The sequence below is a fragment of the Amblyomma mixtum genome, chromosome 10, assembly GCF_055824585.1.
Source record: "Amblyomma mixtum isolate Tamu chromosome 10, ASM5582458v1, whole genome shotgun sequence".
Classification (NCBI taxonomy): domain Eukaryota; kingdom Metazoa; phylum Arthropoda; class Arachnida; order Ixodida; family Ixodidae; genus Amblyomma; species Amblyomma mixtum.
The window spans coordinates 169,071,544-169,093,632 of NC_143021.1; the positions used below are offsets into that span (position 1 = coordinate 169,071,544).

Here is a 22,089-nt window from a genome sequence, read left to right on the forward strand (position 1 = left end):
GTTTCCAGCACACAATGATTGCATAAGTAGAAAAACAGCGGAAAGGATGCGTTCACAAGGAGGAGAAATACACAGGACAACACTGGAAACACAACTGAAAATTCTTTACGTGGTGAATCGCCAACATCAGAACAGGGCACATATGCGCGAGAGCAACCACAAACGTTAACAAAACAACAAACACAAAATTGATGAAGTGACCGAAGATTGCATGTGGCAACCTATGCCCCATTCATGAAACTACTCTTTTGCCGTGAACCTAACAGAGCTGTCGCTGACGCATTCAGTTCCTATCTGCTTGATTTTTGAAGGCTTCTAAGATTTCTCGTTCTATCTGTGTTTTGCCGCGTCTGATGATTCTGACAGTATGGAACAGAGGGGTGCACTCTTTGCAGTGGTTGCAATGTCTTGGAAGATTTGCTGTGCTGCCTGGCTGCAGAGAAATGCGGTGCTGCCTCATACGCTTGTTGATGCGTTAACCTGTTTCACCTGTGCAGGCCTTTCCACAGGACAGTGGATGCGAGTAAACAACAGCGGTTGTGCATTTGGTGAACGTGCTGTGGTGCCTGACATTACATTTCTTTTTTGTGCTAATTTTAAAGATACGTGAACAAAGCGACGACAGTTTGGTGGGTGCAGAAAAGACAACCTTAACACCATATTTCATGGCTACCTTTTTAATGTTATGTGAGACTTCGTGCAGGTATGGCATTACAGCAGGTCTGGATTCTTCGCTAGGCGTTTCATCTCTTTTGTACTGGGACTTAAACTTACTGGTCAAGGTCTCAGCAATAGAAACGAGGACGTTCTCAGGGTAGCCCGCTGACCTCAAGTGGTCAAGCAGCCCTAAGAAACTCTTCTGCATATTGTGTGTACAAGACCTGCGCAGAGCATTACCGAGGCAAAGTTTGGCACTGCCTCTCTTCACAAGTTTAGAATGTGAGGAGGGCAGCAGGCTTTTCTTGGCCCGTGGAGAGTAGCTCCAGCAAACGTGGCTCTCTTTAGAGTCAAATCTAAAAACCTAATTGAGTCATCAAGGGGCACCTCAGGAGTAAAACTCAAGGTGGAAACATGTTTGCTCTTCGGGCAATCAGCAGCAGATCTAACGGGGAGATTGGGGGCAAGCAAGGCGTCCCTATGTCGCAAACAGTCTGCTCCTTCTGCAATGCGGTGGTCCTCGAGGTGTGCAAGCTTGTGTTTAGTGGGATTTAGAGCCGTGGAGCAGAGATTATGCTCTTCCTGGCCGGGGTTAAGACCATGTTTCTTGAGGCCAAAACCCCTGCTTTAAGGAAAGCATTTGGGGTTGTCAAGCTGTACTGATGCTTCCTTAGTTCTTTCGTAGAGGTTCTTATTGGCCCGAGGAAAATCCCACGACTTTCAAAAGGTGGGCCTTTGTTGCTTCTTGCCAAAGATGCCAAGGCAGACTTACAGCCCCCCGAAGAAAAAAAAAGTGTCCGTGTTCAGTTAACAATTTGGCAGAAAAAAGAGGCATGCTTGCTCTTGGACCACTTGGGGAAGCTTGTCCTGCACTCCACAAAAGCCTGCCCCCTTTATTTGCTGCATGCAAAACTAGCGCACAACACAAAACGAAAAAATGTGCTTTAGTAAAACAAGCTTTTGGGCAAGTTAGTTACTTTGCTTCCACATAACCACAGCGTAAAAAATGACAAGCACAAAGGAAGAAACACCTGCGACACAGCCAAACGCTGCTTACTCACAACTGACTTTATTTCGCCACCAGTGGGACGTATAAAGGTTGCGCCGCAAATGCGCGCGCAGGAAAGTACACGTGCCACCATCAACAAAAAACACATTATCACACCGTGAGACACATCTCATCGTGTGGCAGAGAAAAGGTCACATTCTGCTTTTTGCAAATGAATAGAAGTATCGCTTACGCAAAATTTGCCCTTTTTCTTTATATGGTAAGCTTCCAGTAGTTCATGTGCAGTTTGATCTTTGCTTTGTTTTTGCTTTTGTTTGTCCGTGTCTTTCTTCCTTTGTGCTTGTCATTTTTTATGCTGCTGCGGTTATGTGGAAACAAAAGGAAAAGCCGGCCAAACTTGTTGGGGCTGAAAAGAACATGAAGCTGCTTGCACCACAGGGCACCGCGACCGTTGTGCAGAATGCACACAGGTGAGCCTAGTTGGCAGAGTGACTGCCCAGCCAGGATGTGGTGGAAACAATGGGTTGGGTCACAAGGTACCCATGTAGGCTAGTTGGTGTACTGGGCACATGAACATAACAATTCGCTGAAAAATTCGTCTGATCAAAATACTCTCCCACGTCACTGCAGGAGTTGTAAAAACTGTGTTCCGGGTTTTAACAACATTTGAGTAATTGGAAAAGGAAAAAACAGGGAGGCGAGGGAAGTCCTTGAGGCTTACCATATCAGGTTGCAAGCGTCAGTGCACCGTCCCTGCACCTCACTAGCAGAAGTGTGCGCGTGCAAGTTTGATAGGCAAAATATTTCTCTCTTTTGTTGTTTGCCAGTGTTGGAACTCCTTGGTGATTTGTGTATTTGTTTGTTTTTGTAATGTGCCTGATACGCATGCGTCTTCTGGTGACCTAGGTTGGCCATTTCTCGATTAAACTTCAGTTGTTAGTCCAGCGTTGTCCTGTGTTTTTCCTCTCCTGGTGTCTCGCACTTTCGCTGGTGAAGTCATGTCTGGGTTGCATCCTTGGATGTCTCTTCTTGCACCATGAAGTTGGCCGTCGTGTGTGTGTCGGGTATCGCCGTTGACCTGAGCTCCCAATCTCTGTGTGGCTTGCAGGTCGCAGTGTTGTCGGAGCTGGAGCTGAGCACGGTGCCCCCAGCTGACCAGTGTGCCCTCTACAGGGAGGCCCTTGAGCTGCTCGCCCGGGAGGGCATCCCGTGTCGCTCGGACAGGTGATCCCCCCTTTGGACTGAAAGATGTAGCAGGGTCCGCAGTAACCGCTCACGTCGGCCATAGCCTTAGCACTCATGCATCGTTTTCCACACGACGCTGATGTGATCATCATCATCATCATTTATTGTACCCTTAAAGATCCCGTCTGGGACATTACATAAGCAGTCATACAAAGGCATGTGAACTTGAAAAAAGCATAACAAGTTTGACGTGAAATTAACGTCAGGCAATCCAAATAATACAGAAAATATATGACAAAGCAGTAGTATATAAAGTTAAACATTAAAATGTGCGGAAATTAAATAAGTGGGAGAACACTTGTGGGGGGGTGACGCAATGACACAAGCAGTTCAAATTGCCGGCACAGCAGCGCAAGGGAAGTAGCTATAGTTGGTTCAAGTGGTCTGCTAGTAGCTGCCTAAATCTGGTGGGTTTAGATTCGATGACAACGGTTTCAGGAAGGTTGTTCCATTTTTCTATGGCGATGGGAAGGAAAGATTTGTTGAAAGCGTTGGATGAGCCGTGCAACCGCTGAATGCTGAGGGAGTTGAATAATCGGCGAGATGAGCGTAAGGGAGCATGTAACAAAGTTTGGCGTAGTGCAGGGAAGTTAAAGTATAGTTTGTGTAAAAGACATAGAATTGATACTTTTCTGTGGAGTGCTACTGGTTCAAGGCCGAGAGACGATTTTAGGTTGGTAACGCTGTGTCGAGACGAATACTGCGTCGTTATGAAGTGAGCTGCTCGGTTCTGGATAGCTTCGAGCAATTGTATTAAGTAGGCACTGCGTGTTGATGTGCTGCACAGGAAAGCCAACCTAACTGCCATTTGGCGTTTGCTTTTTTGTGGCGTTGAAATCGCCGCTAGCGCCTTCGAAATGGAAGTGGTATTTAGGGTTACCTATTGACCAGACTGTTCAGTTTTTGCATGCATTTTTTGGCAAAATATTATTTTGCACATCCAGGCAACTTTTTTTTTTTTTTTCGTAAAAAGGCTTAGCACTAAAACTTAGCGTCTCTCTTACTGCGTGCTGTTTTGGGGAAATATTGCTAAATTATCATACTTTATCATATGGGTCTGTTGACCTAGGTTCGCCTGTACCACATCAAAGGGAATGCATTTATTAACAAAACAAGCCCAAAGCATAGGTTGTTTATTAATACAAAGAACCTTGCTGTAATAAGCCTGCTTGGGCAGGCAAAAGATTCCAGAAGAGGGCAAATACGGGCTGGTTGGTACATGTTTTAAGAATTGGAAAAACAGCGCAATCAGCGCTGGTGTTTTGTCCTTCTCTTGTGTCTCGTCTTTGATTGCGCTGTTTTTCCAATTCTTAAGGCAAAAGATGCTGGCTGTTGTGTAGCTTTAATTTCGCAAAGTTGCATATGAACTCTGAGGTGTACAGATTAATTTTGACCACATAGGATTACAGCACTTGGCACAGTGTTTCCACCTTTCGTTATGCTGCTGACCTGAAAGACAGCGGGTTCGACACTTGAGTGTGGGCGTGTCTCTCGGTGCCTGAGGCACTGTGGAACGCTAAACCCCATAAACCATTAACTGCGGCTTCCAGTTCTTGCGTCCGGAAGCTCTCCTCGGTTTGGCTGCACTTCCTGCACCACTGCAGGAGGTGCAGCGCTCGATGTGACAGCACCACCCGCACCACATCTCACTTGGTGCTGCCACCCGGCGAGTTCTCTTCTCGTGTAAGCAGTGCTTGGCACGCTCCGCAGCCATGCTTGTTTTAGGGGGCGACGTTGAGACCATGGTTGAGATGGCTGCATACCCTGCACCATGACCTCACCAAACAGCTGAATGACAGTGCACACACGTGCGTGTATGTGCTTAAGTTCTCATCCTTCTGTCCAGCCTTGCACGTTGCTTTACGCCATCTCTCGTTTGTGTGCAAATATTACTATTAGACGCAACACGATGGAGCATTTCCATAAGAGGCAGACGCTGCAATGTTCTTTAATAGGTCGGTGATCGCAACGGATACTCGACAATGGACCACATTCACACTATCAATCAGGTGATAGAGAAATGCGCAGAATATAACCAACCCCTATATATAGCCTTCATTGATTACGAGAAAGCATTTGACTCAGTGGAAACCTCAGCTGTCATGCAGGCATTGCGGAATCAGGGTGTAGAAGAGTATCATGTGAAAATATTGGAAGATATAGGTAACGATTGCACAGCTATTATAGTTCTCCATAAAGTCAGCAATAAAACTCCAATACGGAAGGGTGTCAGGCAGGGAGACACGATCTCGCCAATGCTCTTCACTGCCTGCTTACTGGAGGTATTCTGGGGACTGGAATGGGAACAGTTGGGGGATAAGAGTTAATGGAGAATACCTGAGTAATTTGCGATTCGCTGATGACATTGCCTTGCTAAGCCACTCAGGACAAGAACTGCAAAGCATGATCAATCAGTTAGACAGGCAGAGCAGAACGGTGGGGCTAAGAATTAACATGCAGAAAACCAAAGTAATGTTCAACAGCCTAGCAAGGGAACAGCAGTTCGCAATTGGTAGCGTTAAAGAACCCCAGGTGGTCGAAATTTCCGGAGCCCTTCACTTCGGCGTCTCTCATAGCCTCAGTCGCTTTGGGACGTTAAACCCCATAAACCAAACCAAACCTTTTTAAAGCTGATAGCGAACTTTCGAGATAAAGCTTAGAAAGTTACGAGAACATTCTGGTGCAAAGTAGAATCGGCTCTGCCTGGATGCGATCTATCGAGATAAATCTAGGCGCGTCTTGCATCACAAACAAAGCGATAAAGCGGTGTGCGGGCAGCTTTGAAGAATGAACAAACAACCACTACAAACATTCGTGGCAATATACAGGACAGTCATTTCATTTCATTTTATTTCCTTAAAGGCTTCATGACTGGGGTATTACATAAGGGGTGGGAACTAATAAAGAAAACGTTCCTACAACTGTACTTAATTTGTTACATTTTCATTGAACTTGGATGAGCAGGTGATGGTGGCAATGTCGCTTGGAAGGCCGTTCCAGTCTGCAGCTGTTCGGGGAAAAAAGGAAATGGCGAAAGCGACAGTGCGCGAGAGTGGACGGGCCACATGAAAATGATGGCTGGTGCGGAGTGATATGCGTGCTGGGGGAGGAAGAATATATGGAGCTATTGAAGCATGGGGCTATTGAAGATTTTATGAAATAAAGATAAGCTGGAAGTGTGTGACGACGGAGTGATAAGGACTGTAAACCGGATGCCATTTTCAATGCGGAAACGCTAATGTCACAAGCATAGGATGCGTGAATAAACCTGGCCACAGGATTTTGAACGGTCTCAAAAGAATTAATGCGATATGCTTGATGAGGATTTCAAACGGGTGATGCAAATTCCACCTTTGACCTGATGAACGATTTATAGGCTAGTAACTTAACATGTTGAGGATCGTGATGAAGACGATGTTTTAACTCTTTCGTTACCGCGGGAAAAGGACCGTTTTTTATGTCTGAGGCAAACATTCTTTTTCTAGAAAAAGTGTGATAGATAAAGTCTATAAAATGCATAACAGTGATTGAGATAGAATGCGCTTTCTAATTAAATTTATTTGAACACGAATTCTGGTTTGAAATGTGAAAAAAATCAATAAACACAACAAAAAATAAAAAAATACAATTTTTTTGTTATATGACAATAACTTTCAAAACACTTTTACTAAAAAAATCCTAGAAATTGCAAAACAATTCAGATTGTTTTTAAAACATGGCATTAAAATATTAAAATCATAACTTGAATAGTTTTCAAGCTAGGAATTTTTTCTTTATGCCTCTTGAAAAAGCTCATTTGAGAGTGCCCTTGATATGATTTTTACAGTCCAACAAAAAAATTGTAAGTGTAATGTAATGTGCCGAACAAAAGCTTGGTAAGCATGGTTTAAAAAAAATGCAAATTGAAACTTATTGAATTTGGGAAAAAATTGAAAAAAATATGAAAACAACAAAGTATAGCTGCTATATAGCGATATATAGTGTTCGATAAATATAGCTGCGATATAGCTGCGGAATGAAAGTCCGATGTTAAAACATTGTCGTCCGAGTCACTGCTGCTCGGAGAATCTTGAAAATCAGGTGTAGAGGCTGAAGAATCACGTGCAGCGGAACTCTTCCGTGTGCGCGAAGTGCCCATGCTTGACGCCATCCTCACCGCGTGTTATGTTGCAATAAACCTCTGCTCCAAGGGCACCTCAAAAATGCATGACTACCGGAGAAATAATGAAGTAGGCCGAGAATGGAACTGTCTGAACAACAAACCAGACGCGCCCGCACAAGTGGACGGGGAAAAGAAACTAACAGGCCGACGTTCTGGGATCAGCTTACGCAGTTACAGCGTCTGAACCAAAATCCGACAGTGCAGCGTCGTCACCAGAGACTCTTCTACTCGTAGCATAGATAATATTTGCAGTTGATACAGTAGAATTGCACGCAGCAAGGTTTTTCCGAGTGCAGGTCATCCGTGCGCCCGACGCCATGCCTGGAGCGTTCTCGCTGTACCTTCCGCTTCAAGGGCATTTAGAAAATTTGTGCGTCATGGTAAAATTTCAGTCTATGCAGAAACCGAAACTGTAGGCTCTGAAGAACAAATTAGTTGGCGCCAAATCATCATAACGACCCGCCGTGTGGGCTTAGTGGTTACGGCGCTCGGCTACTGACCCGAAAGACGCAGGTTCGATCCCGGCCGCGGCAGCTGAATTTCGATGGAGGCTAAATTCTAGCGGCCCGTGTGCTGTGCGATGTCAGTGCACGTTAAGGAACCCCTGGTGCTTGAAATTTCCAGAGCCCTTCACTACGGCGGCCCTCATAGCCTGAGTCGCTTTGGGACGTTAAACCCTAATAAACCAAACCAAACCAAATCACCATAACGGCTACAATGAGGAGCTTCAGTTCGCACAAAAAGACTGGAAGAAGGAAACTGAACGCACAGGCCGGCATTCCGGGGCTCTCATTGCGCAGTTTGAGCTTTGAAACAGTACCTGACGATACAGCATTGTCGTCAGGGTCCGTGCTAATCGATGCATGCATCAAAATTATGTGCTCCAAATGCAGCAGAATTTCGTGCAATGGGCTTTTTTTTGAGCGAGCACCATTCCCGATGTTGACGGCTTGTTCGGAGCGCCTGACGCTGCACCCTCAACTTCAACCTCTTCTCAAAAATTGCCGCTTTTTGGCAAAAATATAAACTAAGCCGGAAATTTAAGTTCTACGTATGAAGAACAAACCGAATGACTCAGCAAGTCCGTAGCAGCCGCAGTCGCTCTGCCGTAGTGCTTTGAATTTTTCAATCACCGGTGATCGAAGCACAGTGGCGTGGTAACGAAAGAGTTAAGTATCCTAGTATTCTATTGGCTGATGATATTGCGTTAGTGACATGCGAACTCCAGGAAAGATCACGCAAAAGTGTTACGCCTAAATACTTGTAGGACTGAACTGGTTCTATGGACACATCAGAGATTATGTAGGAACGAATAAGAGGATTACGACGGCGGTGGACAGATAAAAGCTTGCACTTATGAGGGTTAAGTTCCATCAGCCATTGGTCACACCACTTCTGGACAGCATTAAGATCACTCTGAAGACATGCTTGGTTAGCGGGTTTAGTAACTGCATGATAAATTACACAGTCGTCATCCGTGAACATTCGTATATTAGGGGAGACTTGTGATGGCAAACCATTAACATATTCATTCTAAAACAGCGCAGACATACGACAGGGACGACAGAAAGAAATGTACAACACGAGCGCTGACTTGCAACTGGACTTTATTGAGCAAGACGTGCACAATAAATTGGAAGGAAGATGTAATCAGAAGCAGTCGACGTGATAAGGTGTAAATGGCCATAAAAGTGACAGAAAGAGTAAGAGAGTGGTAAGGAAGACGAGGTCTCAAAAGAGATGTAAAAAAGGTGAACAAGGCACAATGTCTGACTACGTAGCGAATAATGACACATAAACATCTAATAACAAAGAAAACCGATTAAAAACTAAAAAGTGAGTGGCATGTGTAGGTGACAAAGTTTTTCTGACAGCTGCAATATCTTAACATTAAAATCATTAAAACAACGACATGATTGAATATTGCATGCACGAACAACAAATTTAACACTTTTCCGAGGAAGGCAAGTTCACTCACGTCCAACGGTAATCACAGAGCGCGAAACCTCACTAAGTGTTAATTTTCTGCTTCGTTTTTTTTTCTCTCTTTTTTCTTTTCCCGAAAGGTACGTCATTTCTTTGTCTCATAAAAAGACGCACTGACACAGGTGTATTTATTAGATTTTATGTTATAGGCTTCAATCACTTCCCTAGTTCAGTTCAGGTTGACAGGCGTTTTCTGCATGGGCTGTCCTTTTTCCCCCCCTTTTCCACACCTTTAGGGCCTCTGCCCAATGTGTTTGTCACCGCGTGTTAGGGGGATTGATTGAATAAATCACTTCCTGTTCACGTGGGACGAACTGTTTTTGATGTGTGGTCCTGTATGTTCTTGCTCTCGTGGGAGAAGGGTTAACACGATTGCAGATGTTTGCCAATTTTGCAGGTGTGGAAAACACCACCTTTATATTTGATCGATAATCTTTTTGAGATTATGGGGCAGAGTGTGGCAGTATGGAATGAGTGTGACTTTTTGTTTCTTTCTATCTTTATTATTGCAAGCTTCTTCAGTTTGCCTGCCTTGGTTTTTCATCTGCTTTTGAAGCTTCTGGGAGACGGAAATTAAAAGGTGTGCAGGGTAGCCTGCTTCTGATGGCATTGTTTTTCAAAGCGGGGAAACATGCTGTGTGGACATGATTTTTTGAGCGCATTAGGCGTGCAAAGACTAACAATTGCTCACTTCACCAATTTGGAATGAGCTGAATGGTGCGGAACCACCGGTTTCTTGTTCTGTGGTTCATAGCGCTTGTCCTACGTCGTTCTTGAACTGTGTGTGTGTGTGTCTTTCGGCGCTACTGTTTTTCCATTTTCGAGTACAATGAACCATCTAGCCCAAATAGAAGTTCTTCTAACCTATACGTGGTTCATAGGTCCAACAAATATGGCGGCCTTGGAATTCCAGCTTGTTGTCTAAAAATTTGATAGTGCGATCTTCTGGCACCTCTTGTGTTAAGACTACAGGAGACATGGTCGAAGTGAAAGCATTCACACCATTCTGTACGACTGAGTGGAACGACAGAGTAACAGGAATATTACTCTGCATCGAACAATGCAGAGTAACAGGATGCCACGCTGATCAACTTAACTAGGGAAGTGATTGAAGCCTATAACATAAAATCTAATAAATACTCCTGTGTCAGTGCGCCGTCTGTGTTTTTATCAAACAAAGAAATGACGTTCCTTTCGGGAAAAGAAAAAAGAGAGAAAAAAAAACGAAGCAGAAAATTAACACTTAGTGAGGTTTCGCGCTCTGTGATTACCGTTGGACGTGAGTGAACTTGCCTTCCTCGGAAAAGTGTTAAATTTGTTGTTCGTGCATGCAATATTCAATCATGTCGTTGTTTTAATGATTTTAATGTTAAGATATTGCAGCTGTCAGAAAAACTTTGTCACCTACACATGCCACTCACTTTTTAGTTTTTAATCGGTTTTCTTTGTTATTAGATGTTTATGTGTCATTATTCGCTACGTAGTCAGACATTGTGCCTTGTTCACCTTTTTTACATCTCTTTTGAGACCTCGTCTTCCTTACCACTCTCTTACTCTTTCTGTCACTTTTATGGCCATTTACACCTTATCACGTCGACTGCTTCTGATTACATCTTCCTTCCAATTTATTGTGCACATCTTGCTCAATAAAGTCCAGTTGCAAGTCAGCGCTCGTGTTGTACATTTCCTTCCGTCGTCCCTGTCGTATGTCTGCGCTGTTTTAGAATGAGTACCCACCGACTCGCCCATACTTCTACTTTTGCATTAAAGGTGCACTGAAGAGGAATCTGAACTCGTGTTTTTGCCGTGGGAACTCAATCTACATGTTCCGAGCATTCTTAGAAATTTCGATTTATTGCCCTGTGTGGCCTATTTCTTTAATTAAATCGAATTAATGTCCGGCTCCTGCCTTTTTTTTTTTTTAATTCTCCCCGTACGGTGGGCGGAGTCAACCAACGCATGGAGTGCCTTTCACCCAGTTCAGTGGCGGCTTGCCGCTCTGCCATCGGCGGAGTAATACATAGTAATTCGTAGAAGCAAATAGTCCGCACATATTTTTATTTCTGGGGACTTATTTTGCGGCTATATTATCTGCGAATGAAACTATTTGTTCACGGAAACCTAAAAAAACAAAATAAAGCGAAAGCAAAGCCTCCACGGAGCTGGCTGAAAGGCACTCCCCACGCGTTGGTCGACTCCGCCCACCGTACGGGGAGAATTAAAAAAAAAAGGCGGGAGCCGGACGTTAATCCGATTTAATTATGGAAATGGGCCACACAGGGCAATAAGTCGCAGTTTCTAAGAATGCTCGGAACGTGTAGATCGATTTCCTGCGGCAAAAAGGCGAGTTCAGATTCCTCTTCACTGCACCTTTAACGTATGTTAGGAAAAAGTAGTGGGCCGAGTACAGATCCCCGAGGAACACCTGACGTTACTGGAAGAGAGTTAGAGTTCGTATTGTTAACAGAAACAAATTGTGAGCGATTAGAGAGGAAGGCTTCAATCCATTTCATTATGTAGGGGTGCAGATTTAATCTGGAAAGTTTTGTCAGTAAGCGCTCATACTTTATCGCAGGCTTTAGCGAAATGTAAAAACATGATGTCGGTCTGTTGATTAGAATCAAGGTGCGGATCATGTAAGGGGTCTCGCAGGAGTAGCCCCTGCGAAATCCATGCTGTGAAGGATGGCCGTGATACGGGTGTGAATGGCAGGCTCCACGATTTTGCAGAGTAGGGAAAATTGGGCGGTAATTTAAGGCAAATTTTTTTCACCTGATTTGTCGACTGAAACGGCCTCCCCTTGTTTGCAATCCTTGGGCAGGTGAGGAGTGACTGCGTGAATGACAACGACAAGAAAGATGCACATGTATCTTTTGTGTTTTTTAGTGTTGATGTTGTCGATGCCGGCGGAGCTTCATTTTTTCTATTAATCATGAGTTTCCTTTTGGAGAGAATGTTAGCGGAGGCGTAGGTTCCGATGTCGGTTTAGATTCTTTCGTAAGCACAGATGAAAAGGCCTCAGTAAATAGATATTCTGCATCTGAGATGGGCTAACCTGGTGCATTGGCAAGAGTCACGTGCTGTGGGCTGATGACTTGCCACAATTTACAGGGGTTGTCAGCATTTTAGGTACGCCACATAGTATTTATTCCAGGCGTTCTTACTGGGATGCAATTTCGCTGAGCGGAAGAGGTGTTTCTTTTTGTTCTCCAGACGTTTTAGAAAACTGTGGACCATGGGTTTCGCTGGCTGTTTTGTATGATTATATTTGGAATAAATTTTTCTACCAATTCTCTTTCTCTTCAAGTTTTCATGAATTGTTCTTTGATGAAAGTTGGGCTCAACAAGGGCTAGGGAGGTGCAAAGTTTGTTATTAATAGCGGCATAGTTCCCTGATTATATAATGGAATGGTTTGTCTGTTAGTTGCGCGGGGCAACGGTTTGATGGTGTGGCATGCACATATTATTTTGTGATCGCTAACACCTCGATTATTAAATTTGTGTGGAAAATTTGGACTGTTATTAGGGGGTTTGTAGCAAATGCCAACTGACTGTGGTGAAGAGTGGAATAGGACCCACAGTATTTCGATGTCTGATAAAAGGTTGATGGCTGTGCTTGACAGTTCTTACCTGGTTGCAAGAGGTACGCCTCCTCCCCTCCTATCTTGGTGGTCATTGCGATAAAAACGGAAAATTTGGCAAGTCAGCGATGACTTCGCTGTCAGATATGTTGGTGTTGAGGCACGTTTCAGTCAGGGTTAGTAAGTTACTGGAAGATGATGAGACGAGATTAGAAACGATGTCCCACTTTGAAATGAAACTGCAAACATTCGTGAAGGTCGCTGACAAGGAAATAGTGGGTTGCAGTGAATGTTTCAAATGCTTTGGTTGCCGAGATGATTGCTGCTGCACTTTTACGGTTGGGGTGTCTTATCTAAGATGTAACATTTTGGACTGTTGCGTAGTGTTGTGAAATGCAAGGCGAATTTATCTGTCATTGACCGCGCATGGGCAACGAGCTGTTCGCACAAAAGAGGAGACAAGTCTTCGCCAGTTCTGTGGTCTGTCTCTGGAAGCTTTTTTCTTCCACTGGAGAGGATGCTTTCTTTTGTTTTGAACGGCACGAATTTTACGATGATTGGGCGGTTTCGATCTGTTGAGTGGCGCCCAAGGCAGTGAGCACGCTCGATTTGATTAGGAACACTGGTGAAATCTAGATGCATAGAGCAGTAGCTAATGACTGCTTCCTCTGAATGCGCAAAACTTTTAGAAAGATTAGTGTTGGGAATATTGTAAAATAACAGGTTATCACGGCGAGAGCAGTTTTCATCATCGTCTACACGCGCTTCCAATCTCACGATCTATTGGCTTAGTTGCGTTGTCAAAGTTTTCAGGCTGTCTATTTCAGAATTAATTGCAGAAAGCGTAGCGTAGTGAGATTCCGGAGCAATCATACGCTTGTTTAAATCGGTCAGTGTTGAATCAGTAGTTCTGAGCTGTGTCTTAATGTCCCGCAAGTCGAAGATTAGGGTGTTTGCCCAGCTGTTAATTTCTGCAGTTTGGAAATTATGGTTTCAGAGTTGTTCGGCCCAGGATTAGTCTCCACATCACCCAACAGGAGCAGAAGCATGCGGATGGTGCGTAAGCATTCAATAACAACACTGGCGCAGCGCTGCGGGCTTGGCAGCTGCATTCGTAAATAATTGCTGGTTTTCTTAGCATAAAGAGAGAACTTACTACCAACCTGCACTGCGAACAGGAACGGATTAGTAGACTGTGCTTTCACACAGCTACCGAGCCCACAGAGCAGCGGCCGGCGAAGTCGTTGATGACGATGTCGATGATGGTAGCCATTCAATGTCCGGCAGGCGATATTCCGGTGGTGGTGCAGGCAAATCCAGTATCGGTGACGATGTTATTCCAAGATAGTGGGTGCAGTGTTCATTGTCGGTGATGAACACGTGGGATGAAGGTCCAGGGGAAGCGGCCAGCAAGACAGCAAAGACCGGTTGGACGGTGACAGAAAGTGCCTGCATTGCGAAGAGGAACGGATTAGTAGACTGTGCTTTCACACAGCTACCGAGCCCACAGAGCAGCGGCCGGCAAAGTCGTTGATGACGATGTCGATGATGGTAGCCATTCAATGTCCGGCAGGCGATATTCCGGTGGTGGTGCAGGCAAATCCAGTATTGGTGACGATGTTATTCCAAGATAGTGGGTGCAGTGTTCATTGTCGGTGATGAACACGTGGGATGAAGGTCCAGGGGAAGCGGCCAGCAAGACAGCAAAGACCGGTTGGACGGTGACAGAAAGTGTCTGCATTGCGAAGAGGAACGGATTAGTAGACTGTGCTTTCACACAGCTACCGAGCCCACAGAGCAGTGGCCGGCGAAGTCGTTGATGACGATGTCGATGATGGTAGCCATTCAATGTCCGGCAGGCGATATTCCGGTGGTGGTGCAGGCAAATCCAGTATCGGTGACGATGTTATTCCAAGATAGTGGGTGCAGTGTTCATTGTCGGTGATGAACACGTGGGATGAAGGTCCAGGGGAAGCGGCCAGCAAGACAGCAAAGACCGGTTGGACGGTGACAGAAAGTGCCTGCATTGCGAAGAGGAACGGATTAGTAGACTGTGCTTTCACACAGCTTCCGAGCCCACAGAGCAGCGGCCGGCAAAGTCGTTGATGACGATGTCGATGATGGTAGCCATTCAATGTCCGGCAGGCGATATTCCAGTGGTGGTGCAGGCAAATCCAGTATTGGTGACGATGTTATTCCAAGATAGTGGGTGCAGTGTTCATTGTCGGTGATGAACACGTGGGATGAAGGTCCAGGGGAAGCGGCCAGCAAGACAGCAAAGACCGGTTGGACGGTGACAGAAAGTGCCTGCATTGCGAAGAGGAACGGATTAGTAGACTGTGCTTTCACACAGCTACCGAGCCCACAGAGCAGCGGCCGGCAAAGTCATTGATGACGATGTCGATGATGGTAGCCATTCAATGTCCGGCAGGCGATATTCCGGTGGTGGTGCAGGCAAATCCAGTATTGGTGACGATGTTATTCCAAGATAGTGGGTGCAGTGTTCATTGTCGGTGATGAACACGTGGGATGAAGGTCCAGGGGAAGCGGCCAGCAAGACAGCAAAGACCGGTTGGACGGTGACAGAAAGTGCCTGCATTGCGAAGAGGAACGGATTAGTAGACTGTGCTTTCACACAGCTTCCGAGCCCACAGAGCAGCGGCCGGCAAAGTCGTTGATGACGATGTCGATGATGGTAGCCATTCAATGTCCGGCAGGCGATATTCCAGTGGTGGTGCAGGCAAATCCAGTATTGGTGACGATGTTATTCCAAGATAGTGGGTGCAGTGTTCATTGTCGGTGATGAACACGTGGGATGAAGGTCCAGGGGAAGCGGCCAGCAAGACAGCAAAGACCGGTTGGACGGTGACAGAAAGTGCCTGCATTGCGAAGAGGAACGGATTAGTAGACTGTGCTTTCACACAGCTTCCGAGCCCACAGAGCAGCGGCCGGCAAAGTCGTTGATGACGATGTCGATGATGGTAGCCATTCAATGTCCGGCAGGCGATATTCCGGTGGTGGTGCAGGCAAATCCAGTATTGGTGACGATGTTATTCCAAGATAGTGGGTGCAGTGTTCATTGTCGGTGATGAACACGTGGGATGAAGGTCCAGGGGAAGCGGCCAGCAAGACAGCAAAGACCGGTTGGACGGTGACAGAAAGTGCCTGCATTGCGAAGAGGAACGGATTAGTAGACTGTGCTTTCACACAGCTACCGAGCCCACAGAGCAGCGGCCGGCAAAGTCGTTGATGACGATGTCGATGATGGTAGCCATTCAATGTCCGGCAGGCGATATTCCGGTGGTGGTGCAGGCAAATCCAGTATTGGTGACGATGTTATTCCAAGATAGTGGGTGCAGTGTTCATTGTCGGTGATGAACACGTGGGATGAAGGTCCAGGGGAAGCGGCCAGCAAGACAGCAAAGACCGGTTGGACGGTGACAGAAAGTGTCTGCATTGCGAAGAGGAACGGATTAGTAGACTGTGCTTTCACACAGCTACCGAGCCCACAGAGCAGTGGCCGGCGAAGTCGTTGATGACGATGTCGATGATGGTAGCCATTCAATGTCCGGCAGGCGATATTCCGGTGGTGGTGCAGGCAAATCCAGTATCGGTGACGATGTTATTCCAAGATAGTGGGTGCAGTGTTCATTGTCGGTGATGAACACGTGGGATGAAGGTCCAGGGGAAGCGGCCAGCAAGACAGCAAAGACCGGTTGGACGGTGACAGAAAGTGCCTGCATTGCGAAGAGGAACGGATTAGTAGACTGTGCTTTCACACAGCTTCCGAGCCCACAGAGCAGCGGCCGGCAAAGTCGTTGATGACGATGTCGATGATGGTAGCCATTCAATGTCCGGCAGGCGATATTCCAGTGGTGGTGCAGGCAAATCCAGTATCGGTGACGATGTTATTCCAAGATAGTGGGTGCAGTGTTCATTGTCGGTGATGAACACGTGGGATGAAGGTCCAGGGGAAGCGGCCAGCAAGACAGCAAAGACCGGTTGGACGGTGACAGAAAGTGCCTGCATTGCGAAGAGGAACGGATTAGTAGACTGTGCTTTCACACAGCTACAGAGCCCACCTACAGATAGTGACATGCAGTCACTTCAGCAGCATGTTAATTCTATCACCTTATCGTTTAACCTAGGTTAAATGCAGATAAAAGCTACCACATAACATTTACCAAAGTGAAGTGCACACACAACACAAGGTACGCAGTCTGTAATGAAGTGCTCAGTAAAGTCCCCAAAGTCTAGTGTCTGGTCGTGCTTCTTTCTGAGGGATCTCTCATTTAATCAGCATGTTAACAACACTGTAAAAAAAGCTGCAGGCATGCTTAGCCTCGTTACTATAAATGTTTGTGGTGCCTCACAAATACTGAAAATGGTGGCGTAGCGAGCAGTGGTAAGACTGCACGTAGAGTATGCATCCAGCTTGGTTGACCCCCATCAAAAATGCTGCCTCGATAAAATTGAAGGTATTCAGAATCATGCTACGAGGTTTATATTGAAACAATATTCCCGGGGAGCTAGTGTCACACAAGGGAAGTCTAGCATTGGAATCGAACCTCTGGACAGAAGGCGGAGGGAAAGCTGGCTGAAACTAATGCATGTATTTTATAATAACGCAACTCGTATCGACAGATTTAAATATATCCAGCCCCCTCCCTACTACCTCTGGAGGGGTCACAGAAGTTATATGTTGCACGAATGACGTGAAATTCTCTGTTTTCGCAAAAAAGATATCTGAATGGAACACAGAAGAGGTCATCACAGCTGACGATGTCCACTTCGTTCAACTTATCCATTATTTATAATTTGAATATTCCTTGCACTGTGTTGTTCTTGTGGATTGTATAACAGGTTCCAAAATTGGGAATGGCTCTTTTATATACTGGCTGTTTGACTGTGTCTTTATTTGTGTTGTTTTTAATATTCGTGCCCACTCTCCTGCTGTAATGATCTGGCGCTGCAGGATATGCTGTGAACAATAATAAACCGTGCTGTTTCAGTTTCAGTAGCCAAATGATAGCTGTGATGTTGCAGTTCTTTATAGGTCACATGAGAAAACTGCAATGTAATCGCTGCTTCTGTATGCATTCCTTGTCATTCCAGCTCCTGATGTATATTGTTTAAGCACTGCATAGTGAAATGAAACGACCAGGCGGCAGTCCAGACCATGAGGGTGAAATAGCTCGCCAGACGAGAATTGGGTGACAGGCACTCTCAGGTCGCGACCTGAATCCTCTTGAGAGGATTAGGCTGCCCACACTTTCAGTTGCATAACCGGGTGGGCAGTGCTGGGAGACAGGAAGGGAAAATGGGTCGGGGAAGAAACACGAGTCAAGGGGGGACGAGGGTATCTCACGAATAATATTGCACGCAGATGCGTTTGTCTCTCCTGATTCCAAGTATGTAGTCACAATTGAGCTGGTGGTCTTAGATCTTGCAGAGTCTAGAATGTAATTAGGTAATTTCTTATGCATCTTCAGTGGACTTTCTCACTGCATTTTGTTGCTTTTGTTTGCATGAACTGATAGCCAGAGAGTTCCCATACCCGATGACGTTCTTTGTTTTTCTCTAAAGGCATGCCATCCTGATATGCTACATCGAGAGTAAAAGGTCGCAGTATTTGACACTGCAACTCATTAAGCTAATTGTAAATTCCTATTTTTATGTGGCCTAAACAGAAAAAAAGTAAGAATGTCATCCTGGATGGGAATTTGCTCGCCATCAATTCATGTAATTAAAAGCAACAAATTGCGATGAGAAAATTCACTAAAGCTTCGTAAGAAATTGCCTAATTACACTCTGGAATCCAACATAACTCTTGATCCAAGACCACCAGCTCAGTTCTGGCTACATATTTGGAATCGGAAGAGAAAAGCGCATCTGTGTGCAATATTATTCGTGAGGTTCTAGCCACAAATAAAAAGCAAGACCCTCATCCCCCTCTTGATGACATCTCCAGTGAAATCAAGAAGAAACGGGCATCAGTGCATAATGTGCAAGGTCCTGCTTTCGGGGCACTGGGGGCTATTCTTGGCACATGGCCGTTGATATCGGGATAAGGAAAGTGGCAGGGTGTAAGCAGTGAGTGGAGAATCGCTGTTTGCATGCACAGGGCAGAGGTGGTTCGGTGCAGCTCGAAGCAAGACTACCTGGCCAAGATCCACTGCATTCGGCTTGCCTTCAAGGTGAGCGTTCTGTTTCTATGGTAAGACGGACATTCGAGAGAGTTGGTACAGCATGCTCGAAAATTTCCAGCGCACACAGGGCAGGGACAAAGAAGAGAAACACCACAAGTGCTGACTCGCAACTAAGCATGTATTCGGAAACGCAGAAAATATATGCTCACAGGAAAAACAAAAGCATCAAAACCTGTGCAATCACGCAGGCGCGTCCACACATGAAAATTCCCGTTCATCATGTAGGTCAACAGATGGGTCACTAACACATGTGTAAGGCTTTACTCGATAAAACAACTTTTTTGTTTAGCCATCCTAATCAATTGGCAAGAGTGGTATATGACAAGCCTATCATGTCTACAAAAACCAGCCTACATGTGTTGGTGACCCGTCTGTTGTCCTGCATGAACGGGAATTTTCATATCTGGACGCGCCTGCGTGATTGCATAATGGAGTGCATATTGCAACCGCGCAAAACGACGAGGGACGAAGAGAGGAAAGCACAGGACAAGACGCGGATAGCCAGAGATAGCCGTCTTGTCCTGTGCTTTCCTCTCTTCGTCCCTCGTCGTTTTGCGCGGTTGCAATATGCACTCCATTGTCAACTACCAACTAGCCCGCCTTCACTTGTTACATGTGATTGCATAAGTTTTGATGTTTTCCTTTTTTCCTGTGAGCATATATTTTCTGCGTTTGTGAATAAACACTTAGTTGCGAGTCAGCGCTTGTGGTGTTCGCTTCTTTGTCCCTGCCCTGTGTGCGATGGAAATTTTCCAGCATGCTGTTTCTGTGCTGCACATTCAGCAACACGCTGGACAGAATCACTGGGCCTTGTGTTCTTCTGCACAGCCCTTGTGTGCTCTAGGCACTTTCACTGCTCAAACATTTGGGCTGTTGTTGGCACAAGATCTCAAGGGGCTGCTAGTCGCTCTGGAAGGCTTCGCACTGTGGAGAAGCTTCTCCTTTGCTACCAGGCTTTGAAAGGGGCTTTGAAACACCTTCCGGGGAGAGCACATCACTACACTGTGTTGTCACCAACAGCTAACCAGATAATATGCACGCATCCGAGGACCCATAATCCCACGCGCGAAGCCCTTCCCGGCGATTTTTTTCATGCTGCACCCTCCTCCGTTTCTTGCAGCTGCGTACGCGAGGTGGCCATATTGGTTGGATTCTGTCGGACGTCAGGCCATGGCCGCGGCCAATAAGTCTCGCAGCTCCACCCCCGAGGGTGGGGCTGGCGGAGGACCTTCCAGCGTGCAGAAAGTGACGAGAGAAGAGGGAAAAAGCGCAAAGAGCTTGAAATTCAAAATTTGACTAGAGGTGTAAGCAAGTGAAACCACAATTTAAGATGAGGAGAATTGCGTTTCATGCAGAGCAGGTGAGCTGTTTGCGCATGTCAACGACCTCTGCTCGGGGCTGCAGCTGTCCCAATTCCTTCCAGTCGCGTTGGGGGGCTCTCCCTGTGCTTCTGCAATAAAAGGGGGCTGACAGGAGTGCATGTCCGACTCACAGTGGGAAGCCGTCACATTCGGCACTTTTCTATGCTCCTTTCGTGCCACAAGCTTACTCTGGTGCCACCTTGTGATCATTTGAGTTTAATTATTGAGCCGACAAATAGCAGGCAAGAACTTGGCAGCCAGCGAAAGAATGCCTCGCCTTTCACGGCGCACATCAGCAAAGGGGCATCCCAAGGATCACTAAACTAGCGTACTAACCTGAAGGCTTCCCGAAAGAAAAACAACAAAAAATGCATTTAGCAAAAGACAAAAAACTTTTCGAGCGACCGTCGTCCACGGTGTGCATGCGAGCACCTCAACGCAGCCAACAACGCGCAGCAGATGACGCGAGGAGGGTGTATGTCAGCGATCAGAGGCTGCCAGATCAGCCAGCGGTTCCCAAAAGAAATGCAAAAAAATCTTTTTAAAAATATCTACCGCACAGAATCAACTGGAACTTGGGCAAATCCTAATTTAAAGTGTTGGGAATTAAATGCAATAAGCAGGGCATGCATGAAAACAGGCTGTAGTGGTCCCTCAAATGTGAGCTCTCTTGTGTTTTTTGCTAATCATGTCAGACCATCGAAAATTGGGCAAAATTTGGAACACACTTAAGCCTGACAAGGCGGCATTCAATATTCTTATGCACTACTTTTTCCTGAACAGTAATACATTAACACAGGACGTCCTGTTCCCCATTTTGTCATCATCATCATCAGCCTGACTATGCCGACTGCAGCTCAAAGGTCTCTCCCATGTCTCTCCAGTTAACCCTGTCTTTTGCCAGCTGCGCCCACTGTATCCCCGCAAACTTCTTAATCTCATCCACCCACCTAACTTCCCGCCACGCCCTGCTACGCTTTTGCCTTCTCTTGGAATCCACTCAATTACCCTTAAAGGGCCACTGACCAGGGTCCGGACATTTTTGAAAAACAAGCCCACTGCATAGATGAGGCATCGAAGATAACCTCTGCAAAATACTAGAGCCATGCGCGCCCCGAAAAGCTGCGAAAATTCAAATCAAAGCCCGTTCGTTCTTTCCTTCCTTCAAAAACGGGCCCGGCCCACTACTCTGCACCCCGCTGACGTCAAGGGGGGCTACTTTCGCTAAAGGCACTCCATTGGTGCATCGTTCTGACTGACGGGAGAAGGTTGGGCGTAGCCTTGGCGTCGCGTCGTCTGCAGAACGCTTTCCGCAGCGCCTTCTGTTCTGGCTCATGCCTACAAACCCGCATGAAGGAACAAAAAAAAAAAAAAACTGCGGAGGGAGCGTGCGGCGACAGCCTTGAACCCTAGCCATAAAAAGTAAAAAAACAGTAAAACTGAGGAAGTTGGCTCGCCCCCCCCCTCCCCCCCCCCCCCCGCCGTGATCCCGTCACGAGACGCTCTGCGTGCGCGCTCCCTTCTCAGTTTCTTTTCTTCTATGCGAGCCCCCCAAAACAAGGTTTTAATTAGTAGTGCAGCAGAGCCTTTCCCTCGCTCGCCCACTTTACCGCTCCGCACACATACCGCTTATCTTTCGTGCATCTTGCGTACGCCTTGACTCCAATGAATGACATATGCTTTGGAGCGGAGAAAAGACACAAACACACAGAACACAAACACGCATGGAGAAAAGCAAACGGGCGGTTGCCGGGTCCGCGCTTCGCCGTGTGTTTCGAACACAACCGACTTCCGCCCCTCCGCTCGTGAAACGGTGGGGAGGCCTAAAAGAAAATGAAAAGGTGGCTCGTTAACTGGGAATGACAAACAGATGTATGAA

General features: G+C 46.2%; 1 protein-coding gene across 1 annotated transcript in view; it reads left to right on the forward strand.

Moving 5' to 3' along the window:
* The window catches only part of Miga (mitoguardin), a 197,121-nt gene that overhangs the window by 98,315 nt on the left and 76,717 nt on the right, over positions 1-22,089 (forward strand). The window contains exons 8-9 of the mRNA XM_089565035.1: positions 2,775-2,890; positions 18,765-18,837. Of these exons, the coding sequence (XP_089421161.1) occupies positions 2,775-2,890; positions 18,765-18,837 (189 nt within the window). The remainder of the gene's footprint in view (positions 1-2,774; positions 2,891-18,764; positions 18,838-22,089) is intronic.